At 47.8% G+C, this 17,606-nt stretch overlaps 1 protein-coding gene across 1 annotated transcript; it reads right to left on the bottom strand.

The window, feature by feature from the left end:
• Positions 1–2,933: 2,933 nt before the first annotated feature.
• Positions 2,934–17,119, bottom strand: LOC148442498 (uncharacterized). The gene is made up of 3 exons (XM_088463886.1): positions 13,210–17,119; positions 5,057–5,130; positions 2,934–3,356 (listed from the first exon to the last, which is right to left on the bottom strand). Exons 1-3 carry the CDS (start codon positions 16,892–16,894, stop codon positions 3,261–3,263), a joined length of 3,855 nt encoding a protein of 1,284 aa, XP_088320012.1. The 5' UTR covers positions 16,895–17,119; the 3' UTR covers positions 2,934–3,260.
• Between the last annotated feature and the right edge of the window lie 487 nt (positions 17,120–17,606).

Genomic DNA, 17,606 nt, shown 5'->3' with positions numbered 1-17,606 from the left:
TGCACCTGACTCAAGCGAAGTGGAGAATGATTTCCATGTTGTGCAAGGTTCTCCAGCCCTTCGAACTTGCCACACGTGAAGTCAGTTCAGATACTGCCAGCTTGAGTTAGGTCATTCCCCTCATCAGGCTTTTGCAGAAGCAGCTGGAGAAAGTAAAGGAGGAGCTAAGACGGAGCGATTCCGCTCGGCATGTGGGACTTGTGGATGAAGCCCTTCATTCGCTTTGCCAGGATTCCAGGGTGGTCAATCTGTTGAAATCAGACCACTACATTTTGGCCACCGTGCTCGATCCTAGGTTTAAAGCCTATGTGGTGTCTCTCTTTCCGGCCGACACAAGCCTGCAGAGGTGCAAAGACCTGCTGGTGAACACACTGTCAGCTGAAGCGGAACGTGACACGTCAACAGCTCCTTCTTCATTTTCTCCCGCAACTGGGGCTGCCAGGAAAAAACTTAGGTATCCTAAGCAACCCGCTGGTGGTGATGCAGGGCAGGCAGGACCAAGTTTGGACATCTAGTCCGGACTGAAGGACCTGGCAACAATTTCTGACATGTCTACTGTCACTGCATATGATACTGTCACCATTGACAGAATGGTGGAGGATTACATCGGTGACAGCATCCAAGTAGGCATGGCAGACAGTCCATACCTGTACTGGCAGGAAAAAGAGGCAATTTGGAGGCCCCTGTACAAACTGGCTCTATTTTACCTGAGTTGCCCCCCCTCCAGTGTGTACTCCGAAAGAGTGTTTAGTGCAGCCGGGAACCTTGTAGGCGTAGGAGGTTGCTTCCACAGAATGTGGAGAAGATGATGTTCATCAAAATGAATTATCAGCTCTTCCAGGGAGACCAGCCTCCAGAAGGTACAGAGGGACCTGTGGTGGTGGATTCAAGTGGGGACGAGTTAATACTTTGTGAGGATGAGGATGTACACACTGAAGAGGGTGAGGAATCGGTGGATGAGGAGGATGAGGATGACATCTTGCCTCCGTAGAGCCAGTTTGTGCAGGGACAGATTATTTGCCAGCTTGTTTTGTGGGGGCCCAAACGAACCAATCATTTCAGCCACAGTTGTATGGCAGACCCTGGCGCTGAAATGTTTGGTTTGTTAAAGTGCGCATGTCCTGTTTATACAACATAAGGGTGGGTGGGAGGGCTCAAGGACAATTCCATCTTGCATCTCTTTTTTTTCTTTGCATTATGTACAGTTTGGGGCCTAGTTTTTCAAACTGCCATCCTGTCTGCCACTGCAGTATGACGCCTAGATGGGTCACGTGTTTGTGCCGCCCACTCGTGTCGCTTAGCATAGTCATCCAGCTACCTCGGTGCAAGCTTTTGGACATAAAAACACTATTGTGAGGTGTGAGGTGTTCAGAATAGACTGGAAATGAGTGGAAATTATGGTTATTGAGGTTAATAATAGCATAGGAGCAGAAAAACCTACAAATTCTGTGATTTTAGCTGTTTTTATGCTTTTTTTCAAAAAAATACAGATCCAAAACACAAAACCCAGAACCCAAAACACGGAAGGGTGGTTTTGGCAAAACCAATCCAGATCCAAAACACGAAGAAAGATCCAGATCCAAAACACAAAACATGAAAAGTGGCCGGTGCACACCCCTAATATATATATATGTAATTTTATTAGATATATTCCAAGTAAAATTCACATAAAGTAATATAGAGATGTATTACTGGGGTTCAACACAAAAGAGACACGAGGAAACTTCCTTGTCCACTCATAAAATATATATATCCAAATCTATCTCAGCACTCCCTTCAATTAATGTCAATGCTCCAGCGTCCTAGTCATGCCTAAACAGATTCCTACAAACAAACCATCGCCATAGCAGACGGCACTCAGGGACTTATGTGGTAAAAATAGGCTTCTTATTCAGTATATAGAAAGTGCATCACACACCACCAATGCATATTTCACTGACGTTTCAGCGGGACTGCGCACTCTTTCCTCAGGGTGTATGAGAGCAAAAAGACAGACCTCTTCAGAAAAGTCCTATCCAGGATGAAACGTGTCAGTGAGCTGCATTCACGGTGAACCTTGTGGTTGCAGCTGCTACTGCTTTGGTACACCTCATCGTGGCAGGAGGAGGAACCGATCGTTACACCAACTTACCTGGCTTCCACTATCTTTTGTGTGAGATATGCGTTTTGGTCAAGTTTTTTTAATTTACTTTCAATAAACAAAAAAACAGTATTATGCTATGAGATATATACATTTTGCTTGAGATCTCTTCTTATAAAGTCGTACCCTGATCAAAGTTAGCTCATCACGTTTGTTTGTGCGATGACTCAATCGTGGCTGTGGCACGCTCATGTCACACCTAATGAGTATGGCATGAGCCCCAGCTCCCACTGCATGTGACGTGCACATTAGCTGTGACATGCACGCACATGCCACAGCAACGGCACAGAAGAGGACCGGTTACCGGGGGCAATTACAATCAACCAACTAGTGTAATTGCTGATTTGGTAGAAATGGCTCCTTAGTTGTTTGAATGAATCCTGGGAAAAAGGCGCGCCTTTACTCTGAACCCTCTGTGTAAGGTAAATCCCAGGGGGGTCTCGCTCCTGTAGAGGATACAGGGACTTATATGCAGATATTGCTGATCTCCGTCAGCTACCGCTCTCCAGTGGAGTGTCCTGCAAGTTGGCACAATTGTCTAGAGTGGCACGTACTGCGCACACAACCAAAGAGATGTAATACACACCATAATGTGACGGGACCACGCTGTAGATGTATGCAGTATGTGGATGGCAGACGTTGCATCACGGCCATCCCCTTGTTATACAGGTAGTGTTTGTTACAGGAGGTGCTTCTGCGGCCAGTGATCAGCATGACCCGCAGTGAGTAATGACACTTCTGCTGCTCCCAGGCTCCTCTGGTGATTTGCACACAGACCACATGCACAAGCGTCTTTGTATGCCACGTTTTTATTGAATATACTCAACTATAGTACTGGAGACACTTTGCATCACGTTTGTGAGCCTGGAAATGATCTCATTAGTAAACAGCCTTATTCCTCTCCTGACACCCAGTCATTCACCCTTCTCCTGGCAGCACCCGCTAAGTCATGGGTATGGGTCAGGAGCCGAGGACCTACAATCGTTGGGGAGAACCATCGCTGATCCATAACTTGAGGATATTGTTAAGCCCAAGAAAGAAATAAGAACCTTCATGTTCATGCAAATATCTAACAGTACAGAAACAGAGACGATTCTTGTTTTCCGTGTTGCTTTAGGAATCAATATGTCATTGGATTGCAGGCTGCGGCTGTCGTGTTCTCTCCCCACCTAGCCCGAATATTAACGATAAACTGTGGATTCAGTAGCGAGCACACCTGTGTAACATAAAACATTAATCATTAAACATTATGCGCAAAGATGATAACACTGCTTCATTCACACTTTGCCTAAGATGCTGTCACTACTTGGCTGCCTATTCATTAAGGTGTACGGCCCCGTTACACATGCGGAACAGCAGCCTGCATAACCGGTCTCCCACCAAACAGGAAATGCTGCTCTTATCCAGGGCCACAATGAGGTGTGTGTAGTGCCGGATTACCAAATAGGCAGAGCAGGCACCGGCCCATGGGCCCCGCGCCCGGTAGGGGCCCCACAACTGCGGATCTTAATAATATTGATTTGATCTTGAAAGAAAATTTCAATCAAGTTTTTTTTAAATCGTCTCCAAAAATGTGAAAAAAATTAATCAACTCAAAGAACCGAAAACTTTACATGAAAGACTCTATAGAGAAAATACTGTATAAATGTAACCATTAACAACTTACAGTACATGAACCATAGGCATCAGAGTTACTGTACATTATGGTTTGCTCATCTTCTGTCAGCTGCCAGTGTGTATAAAGAACCTACGCACGGTTTATTAAAATTGTTGGTTGGTAAAATTAAAAACATATTAGGAGATAATTTGTGAGGGGGGGTCCCTGAGATTTCCATTGTCTAGGGACCTCCACAGGGTTTACTCCAGCACTGGAAGTGTGCAGCGGTACCACCACCCAGGGAGTAAGGCTGGGGGGGCAGCATGGTTGCAACAAGGATGGCACGCTGGAGAGGCCCCATGCAATTCTTCTACCTCGCAGGGGATTAGGACGTGCTCGGCTCCATCATCCTGTTCCCAGTGCTCCCTGTGTGATCTCATGATGTTATGTGCTCAGGGGTGCCGACCTAGGGCACAGAGGTCTAAGGTGTAAGGGTGTACAGTATGTCTCTCAGGTCTAGGGTGTACAGTATGTCTCTCAGGCCTAGGGTGTATGTCTCTCAGGCCTAGGATGTATGTCTCTCAGGCCTAAGGTGTATATCTCTCAGACCTAGGGTGTATGTCTCTCAGGCCTAGGGTGTATGTCTCTCAGGTCTAGGGTGCATGTCTCTCAGGCCTAGGGTGCATGTCTCTCAGGCCTAGGATGTGTGTCTCTCAGGCCTAGGGTGTATGTCTCTCAGGCCTAGGGTGTATGTCTCTTAGGCCTAGGGTGTATATCTCTCAGACCTAGGGTGTATGTCTCTCAGGCCTAGGATGTATGTCTCTCAGACCTAGGGTGTATGTCTCTCAGGCCTAGGGTGCATGTCTCTCAGGCTTAGGGTGTATGTCTCTCAGGCCTAGGATGTATGTCTCTCAGGCCTAGGGTGTATATCTCTCAGACCTAGGGTGTATGTCTCTCAGGCTAGGGTGTATGTCTCTCAGGCCTAGGGTGCATGTCTCTCAGGCTTAGGGTGTATATTTCTCCAATTGTCCCAACCACCTGCAGTGTAAAGTGGGTAGGGGTAGCACTACATAGTAGAGCAGCACATACGAGGGGAGTGAATCTGGGGGCATCCCAGCTGCTCGAAGAGCACTAGGCACATCCCAAGAGTGAGGGAAATGGGGGCATGATGTGAGGCTACACCTCTTTCCTGCTAGGCTATGACCCCAAAGTCCCTCTATCACACTACCATATGCTGGGAGGTAGTGAATGCATTCCTGTACATACGGGGCACATCAGGACCATGCACCTCACACTATTACATCAGTGCAGTGACTTACCTTTTCTATCAGTGCAGCAATCACTTCATTCTCTGTTAATGAGCTTTTCACTTTAACTTTAAGTACGGAGATTCCTGTGATACAATATAAAAAGAGGACATAATTAAAAAAATATATATTTTTAGAGTGTCTCAGACAAATGCTGTATATTAATTCTGTACATATGTATCAGTTCTCCTCTCCTCCCTATCCTGGAGCTCGTGCACCTGGCCATAATGTAGATCGGTGACCTTCGCACTTTTATAAACAGCTGACGCAGCGTGTAGTGTGGACGATGGATACCTGCCGGCAGCTACTCTTCTTGTTACGGATATTGGCTGATGCTGAAAGCAGCTTGTCCTGTATTTATCAGTGCGAGGTGCTCATGAAGCCCCAGCCAAATCCCTGCTCCTAATTCTGGGTACACACTGACCGATGGCTGACATAATGGATCCTGGGTAAACATCCAAACTATGCGATATCACGTTTGATTTGCAGCACATCAAAACTGACGACGTCGCATGCGACCTGGGAGCAGGGCCGCCGACAGCCGCGCCTGGCCCAGTTGACAGGGGGCGTGGCCCAATGGGGGGTGGCGCGGCCATGTCCCCTTCGGCGAAAAAAAAACATTTTTTGCAGCGGCGATGCACGTTTGGGCGGGGGGCACTGTGTGTCCCTCAACCCGGTGCACAGCCAATGCATGGCCTCCTGTGTGAGCATCTGAGTGTCTGGTGGCCTGGTTCAGTAAGGAACGCAATTGCTTATACATACGCAGTCGGCTGATTACATATGCATCGCAGTGCACATGTGCGAACTAGCCACTGCGATCGGGACTGCGATCGCAGAGGCTACGCAGACCCATGGCAGAGTGATTGACAGGAAGTGCCATTTGTGGGTGGTGACCTGCCTTACCTGTGCGTATGAGCCCGATGTTATTCGATGTCACCGATTGTTTCGCTATCTTGTCCAAGTATACGGATGTGAGGTAGGGGAAGTGTGCGTCCTAATATTAGGTTGTGATTGCAATGCGAATGCAAACATTTACATGTCACCACTGATATTAGCAACTGCGTTGTGCACTGTATAAGCAGAATGGCGCTCCTCGCTGAATCAGGCGCTGTGTACGCAACCACTGTCACCGACACATCCGCAAAACACCCCCATAACACGCCCATAACACCTCCATAACACCCTCATAACACCCCCATAACACCCCCATAACATTCCCGTAACACGCCCATAACACCCCCATAACACCCCCATAACACGCCCATAACACCCCATAATACGCCCATAACACTCCCATAACACGCCCATAATACGCCCATAACACCCCCATAACACCCCCATAACACGCCCATAACATGCCCATAACACCCCCATAATACGCCCATAACACCCCCATAACACCCCCCATAACACGCCCATAACACGCCCATAACACCCCCATAACATGCTCGTAACACCCCCATAATACTCCCATAACATCCCCATAACACCCCCATAACACCCCCATAATACGCCCATAACACCCCCAAAACACCCCCATAACACGCCCATAACACGCCCATAACACCCCCATAATACGCCCATAACACGCCCATAACACGCCCATAACACCCCCATAACACCCCCATAATACGCCCATAACACCCCCATAACACCCCCATAACACGCTCATAACACTCCCATAACACGCCCATAACACGACCCATAGCACCCCCATAACACGCCCATAACACCCCCATAACACGCTCATAACACCCCCATAACACGCCCATAACACCCCCATAACACGCCCATAACACGCCCATAACACCCCCATAACACGCTCATAACATCCCCATAACACGCTCATAACACTCCCATAACATGCCCATAACACGACCAATAGCACCCCCATAACACCCCCATAGCACGCTCATAACACCCCCATAACACCCCCATAACACGCCCATAACACGCCCATAACACGCCCATAACATCCCCATAATACGCCCATAACATCCCCATAACACGCCCATAATACGCCCATAACACCCCCATAACACCCCCATAATATGCCCATAACACGCCCATAACACCCCATAATACGCCCATAACACGCCCATAACACCCCCATAACACCCCCATAATACGCCCATAACACCCCCATAACACCCCCATAACACGCTCATAACACTCCCATAACACGCCCATAACACGACCCATAACACGACCCATAGCACCCCCATAACACCCACATAACACGCCCATAACACCCCCATAACACGCTCATAACACCCCCATAACACGCCCATAACACCCCCATAACACGCTCATAACATCCCCATAACACGCCCATAACACTCCCATAACACGCCCATAACACCCCCATAACACGCCCATAACACCCCCATAACACGCTCATAACATCCCCATAACACGCTCATAACACTCCCATAACACGCCCATAACACGACCCATAGCACCCCCATAACACCCCCATAACACCCCCATAGCACGCTCATAACACCCCCATATCACCCCCATAACACGCCCATAACACGCCCATAACACGCCCATAACATCCCCATAATACGCCCATAACATCCCCATAACACGCCCATAACACTCCTGTAACACCCCCATAACACGCCCATAATACGCCCATAACACGCCCATAACACCCCCATAGCACGCTCATAACACCCCCATAACACGCCCATAACACGCCCATAACACGCCCATAACATCCCCATAATACGCCCATAACATGCCCATAACACGCCCATAACATGCCCATAACACCCCCATAATACACCCATAACACGCCCATAACACCCCCATAATACGCCCATAACACCCCCATAACACGCCCATAACACGTCCATAACACGCCCATAACACCCCCATAATACTCCCATAACACGCCCATAACATGCCCATAACACGCCCATAACACCCCCGTAATACGCCCATAACACGCCCATAACACCCGCATAACACGCCCATAACACGCCCATAACTTCCCCATAACACCCCCATAACACGCCCATAACACCCCCATAACACCCCATTACACGCCCATAACACCCCCATAACACCCCCATAACACGACCCATAAGACAGAGCATCTCCGTGTGTGCACTAAGCCACTTCCCTGTCACGCCCAGGAACGCCCGCTGCATTTCTCACGCCCCACGATTGCAACCGATTCGCACACTATCTGCACTAATGCGCTGTGTGACAAATACGCATGTGCAGAGGTAAATAATCACTTCTCCGCGTCCGACTATGGCAGTGCCAGAGACTCAGAATCAGCCCCTTAGCCGATGATGCCATTCGCACAAGAACGTGACATCGTTGCCCCGCCTCCTGATTTAGAATAAGGGTGATCTCAGCATTGTGGCGGAGCCATGATGACACATTCACGCCGCCATGCCCACGCACCGCCCACCTACCCCATATCCCTGTTGGGGGCAGCCAGAAAATTGGCAAGTATGCCCTATACCTATTGAAGGGTATAGGGTAATGCCAACTGGTGACTGATAAATAAAGCATACACCACAGTGCCCCCATAGCAGGTACATCGCTAAAGCAGAAGAGAACCACAAGAGAAATGATATGGTGAGCCTGATACAGTTGCGCAGCGCTGTACACAGAGCCAATGAGCCCCACCTGAGAGGACATTTATCAGCTGCCAGGGAGACAGGAGTTATGGTTACATTGATATATTTTGTTATAAGAAAATATATAAACTCCGCGCTACACAATAACGAAAATGCGGCTCAGTAAAAATTTGATCCCCACCACATAAATAATCTAGACAAATAAGCAATATACCAAGCGCAAGTCCTTTGGGGTACCAGGACTCTTTTATTAAAGTCCGTGAATTTAAAATCACCATAAATTGTTTTTTTGCTTTCTGGTGTTGATCCTCTTTTATGTTATTCCTCAATGAGAAGGAAGAAAAGGGCCATGTGATAGATGTGGGGGGATGTAACAGAATTGAAAATATCCTTACTCACATCTAGGTTTTAAGATGTCCGTATTTCTTCACTTTCCCTTTTTAGTTTATTGTATATGCCAGTCACCTAATTATTTGAAGGGGTGGGCTCAACAGTAGGGCTATTTAAGCCAGGAAATCTTTTACCAGTCACACTTTGAGGAAGGCTGAGAGCCGAAACGCGTTAGGGTGACTGGTGAGGACCTGGACCGCAGGGGTACTCAGATAGAGAAGGTGAGACTTCGTGTGACAACTGCTCCTATTCGGATTACAGGATCACGGGGCCTGATTCAGACCCAGTCGCAAGCGCTGAGCGCTCGCAACCAGGTCGATGGTGGCCCACAGCGCATGCGCACGACGGAGCCGGCTCCGTTGTGAGTATGCGCGAGACCCAGCTAGCACTGGTCAATCCGTCGCTCCGGGTCTCGCACCAAAGGGGGCGAGCTGTCGATGTTGTGACAGCTCGCCCCCTTTGGTGGGCGGGCTGGGGAGGGTGGCTGACCAAACGTGGCTTGCCGTTTGGGGGCGGCCCCATTGACATCACGAGTGGTGTCAGTGGAGAGCTTCCAGTTCCGTTAGGGACCCTACCACAAGGGTCTCGTCGCAAGCCCATCATCATGGCCGCTTGCAATAGCTGTGGGTGGTCACCCACAGCTATGCGAGCGGCCAAAAGGCCGCTCCAAAAAAACCCCAACCTGGCCCTGATTCAGAGCGAGCGCTCTGTCAGAGCGAGCGGCTCTGAATCAGGCCCACTGTTCATATGACTTTTTATCCCGCCTTGGTCTGAAGGCCCCTTCTGGTACGTGGGCAATTGTATTTGTTTGTTTTGTGAAAATAAATTGTTAAGAATTACACTATGGTATATTTTTGTACATATTATTTCTGAGGAACTATTAATTACGGGAGAGCTTCCTATTGTGGACGCACACCTATCCTGAAGGGAAAGTGAAGAAATACGGACGTCTTAAAACCTAGATGTGAGAAAGGATATTTTCAATTCTGTTACATCCCCCTCACATCTATCACATGGCCCTTTTCTTCCTTCTCTTTGAGGAATAACATATATTTTGTTATATTTGTTTCAGTTTAATCATATTTTATTCATTGTGGGGCATCATTACAAGACTCTAGTACAGTGATTCCCAATCTCGATCCTCAAGGCACACTAACAGTCCTGGTTTTAGTGATATCCATGATTGTGCTGAGATGGTTAAATCAAAATAACTGAGGTACTAATTAAGGCCCTCATTCAGAGCCGTACGCTCTGAGCAGAGCGCACGCTCTGAATGAGGGCCGCCCTCCATGAAAATGGAGCGTCCTCCTGGACGCTCGTATAGCTGTGGGTCACCACCCACAGCCTATACGAGCGTGCATTTTGATGGCCGCGATGGTCTTGACCATCGCGACCATCGAAACTGCGAGCCGGAGCCTGCGGTTGAGGTTTTCAACCACAAGCTCCGGAGTGATTTTGGCTCTATCAGAGCCAAAATCACTCCCACTGACATCACTAGTGATGTCAGTGGGCCGGCTTCTGACGGGAGGCGTTCCCGTAGGAACGCCCCCGTCAGGGAGGCACGCCCCCGGCACGCCCACCAAAGGGGGCGTGCTGTCAATCAACATCGACAGCACGCCCCCTTTGATCAGACACAACGAGCGAAGGACTTTCCTTCGCTCGTCGCGTCTGGCGCATGTGCACGACGGAGCACCCTCCGTCGTGCGCATGCTCAGTGAAGAACATCGACCCACTTGCGAGCGGACAGCCGCTCGCGAGTGGGTCTGAATCAGGCCCTAAGTCACTTGTGCTCAAGTATGTCTATCCCTAAAACCTGGACTGTTAGTGTGCCTTGAGGACCGTGGTTGGGAACCCCTGCTCTAGTAGGTTCCCCCTCTGTAGGCACTTACAGATCCAACATACAGCAATCTGGCTCTGATAGCTACTAATGAGCCCAATAGGCCTGGGATCTATTACAGACTGGCTAGGGAGCTAGATTTAGGTGCCCTTCCCTTGGAGGACACTGAGGGCGACATCTCAGGACTTCCTGCACCATCCTTCTGGCTGACAGACGTCACTGTGGTATGTAATCGGGAAGCCGACTGCCTAAATACCGGCAGCCGGCTTCCCGACTGCCATATCCCTCCAAGGGTGAAATGCCGGGCATCTAGATGTAGACGCCCGCATTTCCCCGACGCCGGGAGACCGGCACCGGGCATCACGATCGTAGTGATGCCGGGCGCCGCGAGCGGACAGCCGCGGGGGGGCGGGTTAGGTTTAGGGCTCCCTGGGGGGACTTAGGGTTAGGCACCCCCCCGGGAGGGTTAGGTTTAGGCTAGGGGGAAGGAGGGTTAGGGTTAGGCACCCCCGGGGGGGACTTAGGGTTAGGCACCCCCCCGGGGGACTTAGATTTAGGCAGCGGGGAAGGGGGTGGTTAGGGTTAGGCACTTAGAGGGGGGATTAGGGTTAGGCACTTGGGGGGGAAGTTAGGGTTAGGCACCCCTAAGGAGGATTAGGGTTAGGGAGGTTAGTATATACTTACCTGAGGACAATCGGAATTTCCAACGCTGTCGGGCTTCCGCTGCTCGAGACTCTGCTCTTGTCGGGCTGCCGCTGATGGGAATCGAACCGCCAGCCATGCGGCCAGCGGTATTTCATACTAATTCCGTCACTGTAAATTTCTCTACTGCAGCAATTTACCATTAAAGCTTCACCAGAGCCTGGCGCGTGATGATCGAATTCTGCCCCCCATGCTCCCTCCCGATGTTGGGCTGGCAGCATGCGCCGCGCACTGGGAGCCCAGGCTTGACCTTCCAGTGACACTTTTTAAATTCAGAAAATTTCAAATATAGGTGAAAAGCAAAAAACATGACGCACTATGGGCTTGATTCAGACTTACTGCGCAACTAATGTGCGAATGCAGCAGGAGGCGCCTGGCAGCATTGCAGATCCAACTGCTGCGTCCTAAGACTCAGCATCGGATCTACTGCGAGACCATCGGCCATCTGAGTGACCCCGAGGTTACTCAGATTGCCCCTCGCAGCTCCGATGCCGAGGCCAGGAAGTTTGCATCGGAAGACGCAGGCCCTTGCATTGCCACTCCCAGAAAAACGGTGCGTTCCCCGCACCAAAAATGACCGCAGCCTGTCAATCAGGCTGCGGATTTGGGGAACTGCGAGAGATCTCGCAGTAGAAGACCAGGCGCATGCGCAGTACTGATCCAGTGCATGCGCCGATCTTCTAACATCAGAGTAGTACACAAACCCAATGTCATTAATTCAAGTGGAAAAGATTTAGGACCTCATTCAGAGGCGGTCGCACGGAGCGATTGGACGTAGCGAGCGATGTCTTTTCAACTGCGCATGCGTCCACATGGCAGTGCGCGTGCGCAAGCCTGTCTTTCCGACCACAATCCTCTTGCTCATTAGTCACTACGAGGTCGTAGCTGTGATTGACATTTCGTGGCGTTTGTGGGTGGTTACAGGGGAAGGTGCTTGTGAACGGGGGTGTGGTGGTGTGAACGCAGGCGTGGCTGACCTTAAAAAAGGGCATTTTAAGGGCGTGCATATATTACTGAGCGAGTCATCACACACACACGTCACCTCGTTGCAATAACGACGCTACTGCTCGCAGTGCTAAAGGTAACCCAGGGTCTACCCTAAGCATAGCGAATGCAGGCGATGGTATCTGCCTCAACCGATGTCTGTAGGCAATTAACAATGTAACAGGTGTTAATCGTGCTGACGTAGGTTGCCGCCTGCGACCGACTCTGAATTAGGCCATAGAGATAGGAGGTGTGCTTTCATTGTTGTGGGTGTTTCCGCGCTTACGATGTGCGTTGCGATTGAGCGCTCGTTTTGCATATTCTCGATCACTTTGGGTGCGACCGATCGCTCCCGAGCGACCGCCTCTGAATGAGGGCCATATTTCATTAAATAAAGATTGTTTTCTTGTTGCCAGACTCCTGAGATAATGAGATAACAGGACGTCCCCTCCATGTTTTGCATGTAAAAGATATTGCCGGAGGTGACCGGTAAGGGCTATAGCCAGCCAAGGGGGTTGTTACATAGCGCTTTTCTCTTTATCATAAATAAACCATTTGGTTTACTGAAACTAAACTCTATAAAACTAATTCCCAATACTGCTGATTATTATTTTACTAATGTAACAGCCAGTAGAATACACAAAACTTACCAACTGTTGTAGTTTTCCCAGAACCTGTAGACGTAGGCTGACTACTGGATACAATGACTTTAGTTGCGCTAGTTGTAGAGCTGTTTGCGCCAATTATAGTTGTGCTCTTTGTAGTGTTAGTTTCGAGGTGGCCACTTGAGGTTGGTGTAGTATTTGTAGTTGTTTGTGTTGTAGTAACTGTTGCTGGAGTAGGTATGGTTGTCGTAGTATTAGTTTCGAGGTGACCACTTGAGGTTGGTGTAGTACTTGTAGTTGTTTGTGCTGTAGTAACTGCTGCTGGAGTAGGTATGGTTGTCGTAGTATTAGTTCCGAGGTGGCCACTTGAGGTGGGTGTAGTACTTGTAGTTGTTTGTGTTGTAGTAACTGCTGCTGGAGTGGGTATGGTTGCCGTAGTGTTAGTTTCGAGGTGACCACTTGAGGTGGGTGTAGTACTTGTAGTTGTTTGTGTTGTAGCAACTGCTGCTGGAGTAGGTATGGTTGTCGTAGTATTAGTTTCGAGGTGACCACTTGAGGTTGGTATAGTATTTGTAGTTGTTTGTGTTGTAGTAACTGCTGCTGGAGTAGGTATGGTTGTCGTAGTATTAGTTTCGAGGTGACCACTTGAGGTGGGTGTAGTACTTGTATTTGTTTGTGTTGTAGTAACTGCAGCTGGAGTAGGTATGGTTGTTGTAGTATTAGTTTCGGGGTGACCACTTGAGGTTGGTGTAGTATTTGTAGTTGTTTGTGTTGTAGTAACTGCTGCTGGAGTAGGTATGGTTGCCGTAGTATTAGTTTCGAGGTGACCACTTGAGGTGGGTGTAGTAATTGTAGTTGTTTGTGTTGTAGTAACTGCAGCTGGAGTAGGTATGGTTGTCGTAGTATTAGTTTCGAGGTGACCACTTGAGGTTGGTATAGTATTTGTAGTTGTTTGTGTTGTAGTAACTGCTGCTGGAGTAGGTATGGTTGTCGTAGTATTAGTTCCGAGGAGGCCACTTGAGGTTGGTGTAGTACTTGTAGTTCTTTGTGTTGTAGTAACTGCTGCTGGAGTAGGTATGGTTGTCGTAGTATTAGTTTCGACGTGACCACTTGAGGTTGGTGTAGTACTTGTAGTTGTTTGTGTTGTAGCAACTGTTGCTGGAGTAGGTATGGTTGTCGTAGTATTAGTTCCGAGGTGACCACTTGAGGTTGGTATAGTACTTGTAGTTGTTTGTGTTGTAGTAACTGCTGCTGGAGTAGGTATGGTTGTCGTAGTATTAGTTCCGAGGTGGCCACTTGAGGTGGGTATAGTATTTGTAGTTGTTTGTGTTGTAGTAACTGCTGCTGGAGTAGGTATGGTTGTTGTAGTATTAGTTCCGAGGTGGCCACTTGAGGTGGGTGTAGTACTTGTAGTTGTTTGTGTTGTAGTAACTGCTGCTGGAGTAGGTATGGTTGTCGTAGTATTAGTTTCGAGGTGACCACTTGAGGTTGGTGTAGTACTTGTAGTTGTTTGTGTTGTAGCAACTGCTGCTGGAGTAGGTATGGTTGTCGTAGTATTAGTTTCGAGGTGACCACTTGAGGTGGGTGTAGTACTTGTAGTTGTTTGTGTTGTAGTAACTGCAGCTGGAGTAGGTATGGTTGTTGTAGTATTAATTTCGAGGTGACCACTTGAGGTTGGTATAGTATTTGTAGTTGTTTGTGTTGTAGTAATTGCTGCTGGAGTAGGTATGGTTGTCGTAGTATAAGTTTCGAGGTGGCCACTTGAGGTTGGTGTAGTACTTGTAGTTGTTTGTGTTGTAGTAACTGCTGCTGGAGTAGGTATGGTTGTCATAGTATTCGTTTCGAGGTGACCACTTGAGGTGGGTGTAGTACTTACTACAGTACTTGCAGCTGGGCTTGTCTTTGCATTTGTCACTGAAAAAGTGGTGATTTCGGTCTCCGTTACAGGGCTGGTGGTTGTGCTCGTTGTAGTATAAGATAATAAACTGGTAGGTACAGGAGGTGTAGAAAAAATGGCATTGGATACAGTAAAAGTATTGGGTTCAGTTGTACTAATAACAGGGGTTTCAGTCATATATATGACAGTGTATCCAGGTGTGCTACTAGCAGAAGTTCCTAATGAAAAAATTATATCAGTAACCATGTTGGTCTCCGGTGATAATGAAGTCGTTACATGACTATCGATAGCGAAACTAGTGCTGATGTCATTGGTAGCGCTTGTCCCAGTTGCTGGAGTAATCGTATTGGTGTCAGTAGTTGTATGTAGAACAATAGCACTGCTGGTGTCAGTAGTTGTATATAGAACAGTAGCACTGCTGGTGTCAGTAGTTGTATATAGAACAGTAGCACTGCTGGTGTTAGCAGTTGTATGTAGAAGAGTAGCACTGCTGATGTCAGTAGGTGTACCTAGAACAATAGCACTGCTGGTGTCAGTAGTTGTATCTAGAATGATAGTACTGCTGGTGTCATTTGTAACATTTTGAATAGCACTGCTGGTGTCTGTGGTTGTATCTAGAACAGTAGCACTGCTGGTTTCAGTAGTTGTATCTAGAACAGTAGTACTGCTGATGTCATTAGTAACATTTAGAACAGTAGCACTGCTGGTGTAGGTAGTTGTATCTAGAACAGTAACACTGCTGGTGGCAGTAGTTGTATATAGAATAGTAGCACTGCTGGTGTCAGTAGTTGTATGCAGAACAGTAGCACTGCTGGTGTCAGTAGTTGTACCTAGAACAGTAGCATTGCTGGTGTCAGTAGTTGTATCTAGAACAGTAGCACTGCTGGTGGCAGTAGTTCTATCTAGAACAATAGCACTGCTGGTTTCAGTAGTCGTATGTAGAACAGTAGCACTTCTGGAGTCAGTAGTTGTATCTAGAACAGCAGCATTGCTGGTGTCAGTAGTTGTATCTAGAACAGAAGCACTGCTGGTTTCAGTAGTCATATGTAGAACAGTAGCACTGCTGGTGTCAGTAGTTGTACCTAGAACAGTAGCACTGCTGGTGTCAGTAGTTGTATCTAGAATGATATTACTGCTGGTGTCATTAGTAACATTTAGAACAACAGCACTGGTGGTGTCAGTAGTTGTATCTAGAACAGTAGCACTGCTGGTGTCAGTAGTTGTATCTAGAATGATATTACTGCTGGTGTCATTAGTAACATTTAGAACAACAGCACTGGTGGTGTCAGTAGGTGTACCTAGAACAATAGCACTGCTGGTGTCAGTAGTTGTATCTAGAATGATAGTACTGCTGGTGTCATTTGTAACATTTTGAATAGCACTGCTGGTGTCTGTGGTTGTATCTAGAACAGTAGCACTGCTGGTTTCAGTAGTTGTATCTAGAACAGTAGTACTGCTGATGTCATTAGTAACATTTAGAACAGTAGCACTGCTGGTGTAGGTAGTTGTATCTAGAACAGTAACACTGCTGGTGGCAGTAGTTGTATATAGAATAGTAGCACTGCTGGTGTCAGTAGTTGTATGCAGAACAGTAGCACTGCTGGTGTCAGTAGTTGTACCTAGAACAGTAGCATTGCTGGTGTCAGTAGTTGTATCTAGAACAGTAGCACTGCTGGTGGCAGTAGTTCTATCTAGAACAATAGCACTGCTGGTTTCAGTAGTCGTATGTAGAACAGTAGCACTTCTGGAGTCAGTAGTTGTATCTAGAACAGCAGCATTGCTGGTGTCAGTAGTTGTATCTAGAACAGAAGCACTGCTGGTTTCAGTAGTCATATGTAGAACAGTAGCACTGCTGGTGTCAGTAGTTGTACCTAGAACAGTAGCACTGCTGGTGTCAGTAGTTGTATCTAGAATGATATTACTGCTGGTGTCATTAGTAACATTTAGAACAACAGCACTGGTGGTGTCAGTAGTTGTATCTAGAACAGTAGCACTGCTGGTTTCAGTAGTTGTATCTAGAACAGTAGCACTGCTGGTTTCAGTAGTTGTATCTAGAACAGTAGTACTGCTGATGTCATTAGTAACATTTAGAACAGTAGCACTGCTGGTATAGGTAGTTGTATCTAGAACAGTAGCACTGCTGGTTTCAGTAGTTGTATCTAGAACAGTAGTACTGCTGATGTCATTAGTAACATTTAGAACAGTAGCACTGCTGGTTTAGGTAGTTGTATCTAGAACAGTAACACTGCTGGTGGCAGTAGTTGTATGTAGAACAGTAGCACTGCTGATGTCAGTAGTTGTACCTAGAACAGTAGCACTGCTGGTGTCAGTAGTTGTATCTAGAACAGTAGCACTGCTGTTGTCAGTAGTTGTACCTAGAACAATAGCACTGCTGGTGTCTGTAGTTGTATCTAGAATGATAGTACTGCTGGTGTAATTAGTAACATTTAGAAAAATAGCACTGCTGGTGTCAGTGGTTGTATCTAGAACAGTAGCACTGCTGGTGTCAGTAGTTGTATCTAGAACAGTAGTACTGCTGATGTCA

Source organism: Taudactylus pleione, unplaced genomic scaffold (genome assembly GCF_031769625.1).
Source record: "Taudactylus pleione unplaced genomic scaffold, aTauple2 ptg001493l, whole genome shotgun sequence".
Lineage (NCBI taxonomy): Eukaryota > Metazoa > Chordata > Amphibia > Anura > Myobatrachidae > Taudactylus > Taudactylus pleione.
The sequence above is the reverse complement of the archived record's forward strand: the minus strand, read 5'-3'. Positions and strand labels throughout refer to the sequence as shown.

Excerpts from the sequence above, each read along its gene's own strand:
- LOC148442498 (XM_088463886.1), bottom strand. The coding sequence starts at position 16,894 with ATGACTACTGAAACCAGCAGTGCTTCTGTTCTAGATACAACTACTGAC. Across the intron at positions 5,131-13,209 it reads TGGGAAAACTACAACAGTTG|GAATCTCCGTACTTAAAGTT; the intron begins GTAAGTTTTGTG and ends ATTGTATCACAG. Across the intron at positions 3,357-5,056 it reads TTGCTGCACTGATAGAAAAG|GTGTGCTCGCTACTGAATCC; the intron begins GTAAGTCACTGC and ends TATGTTACACAG.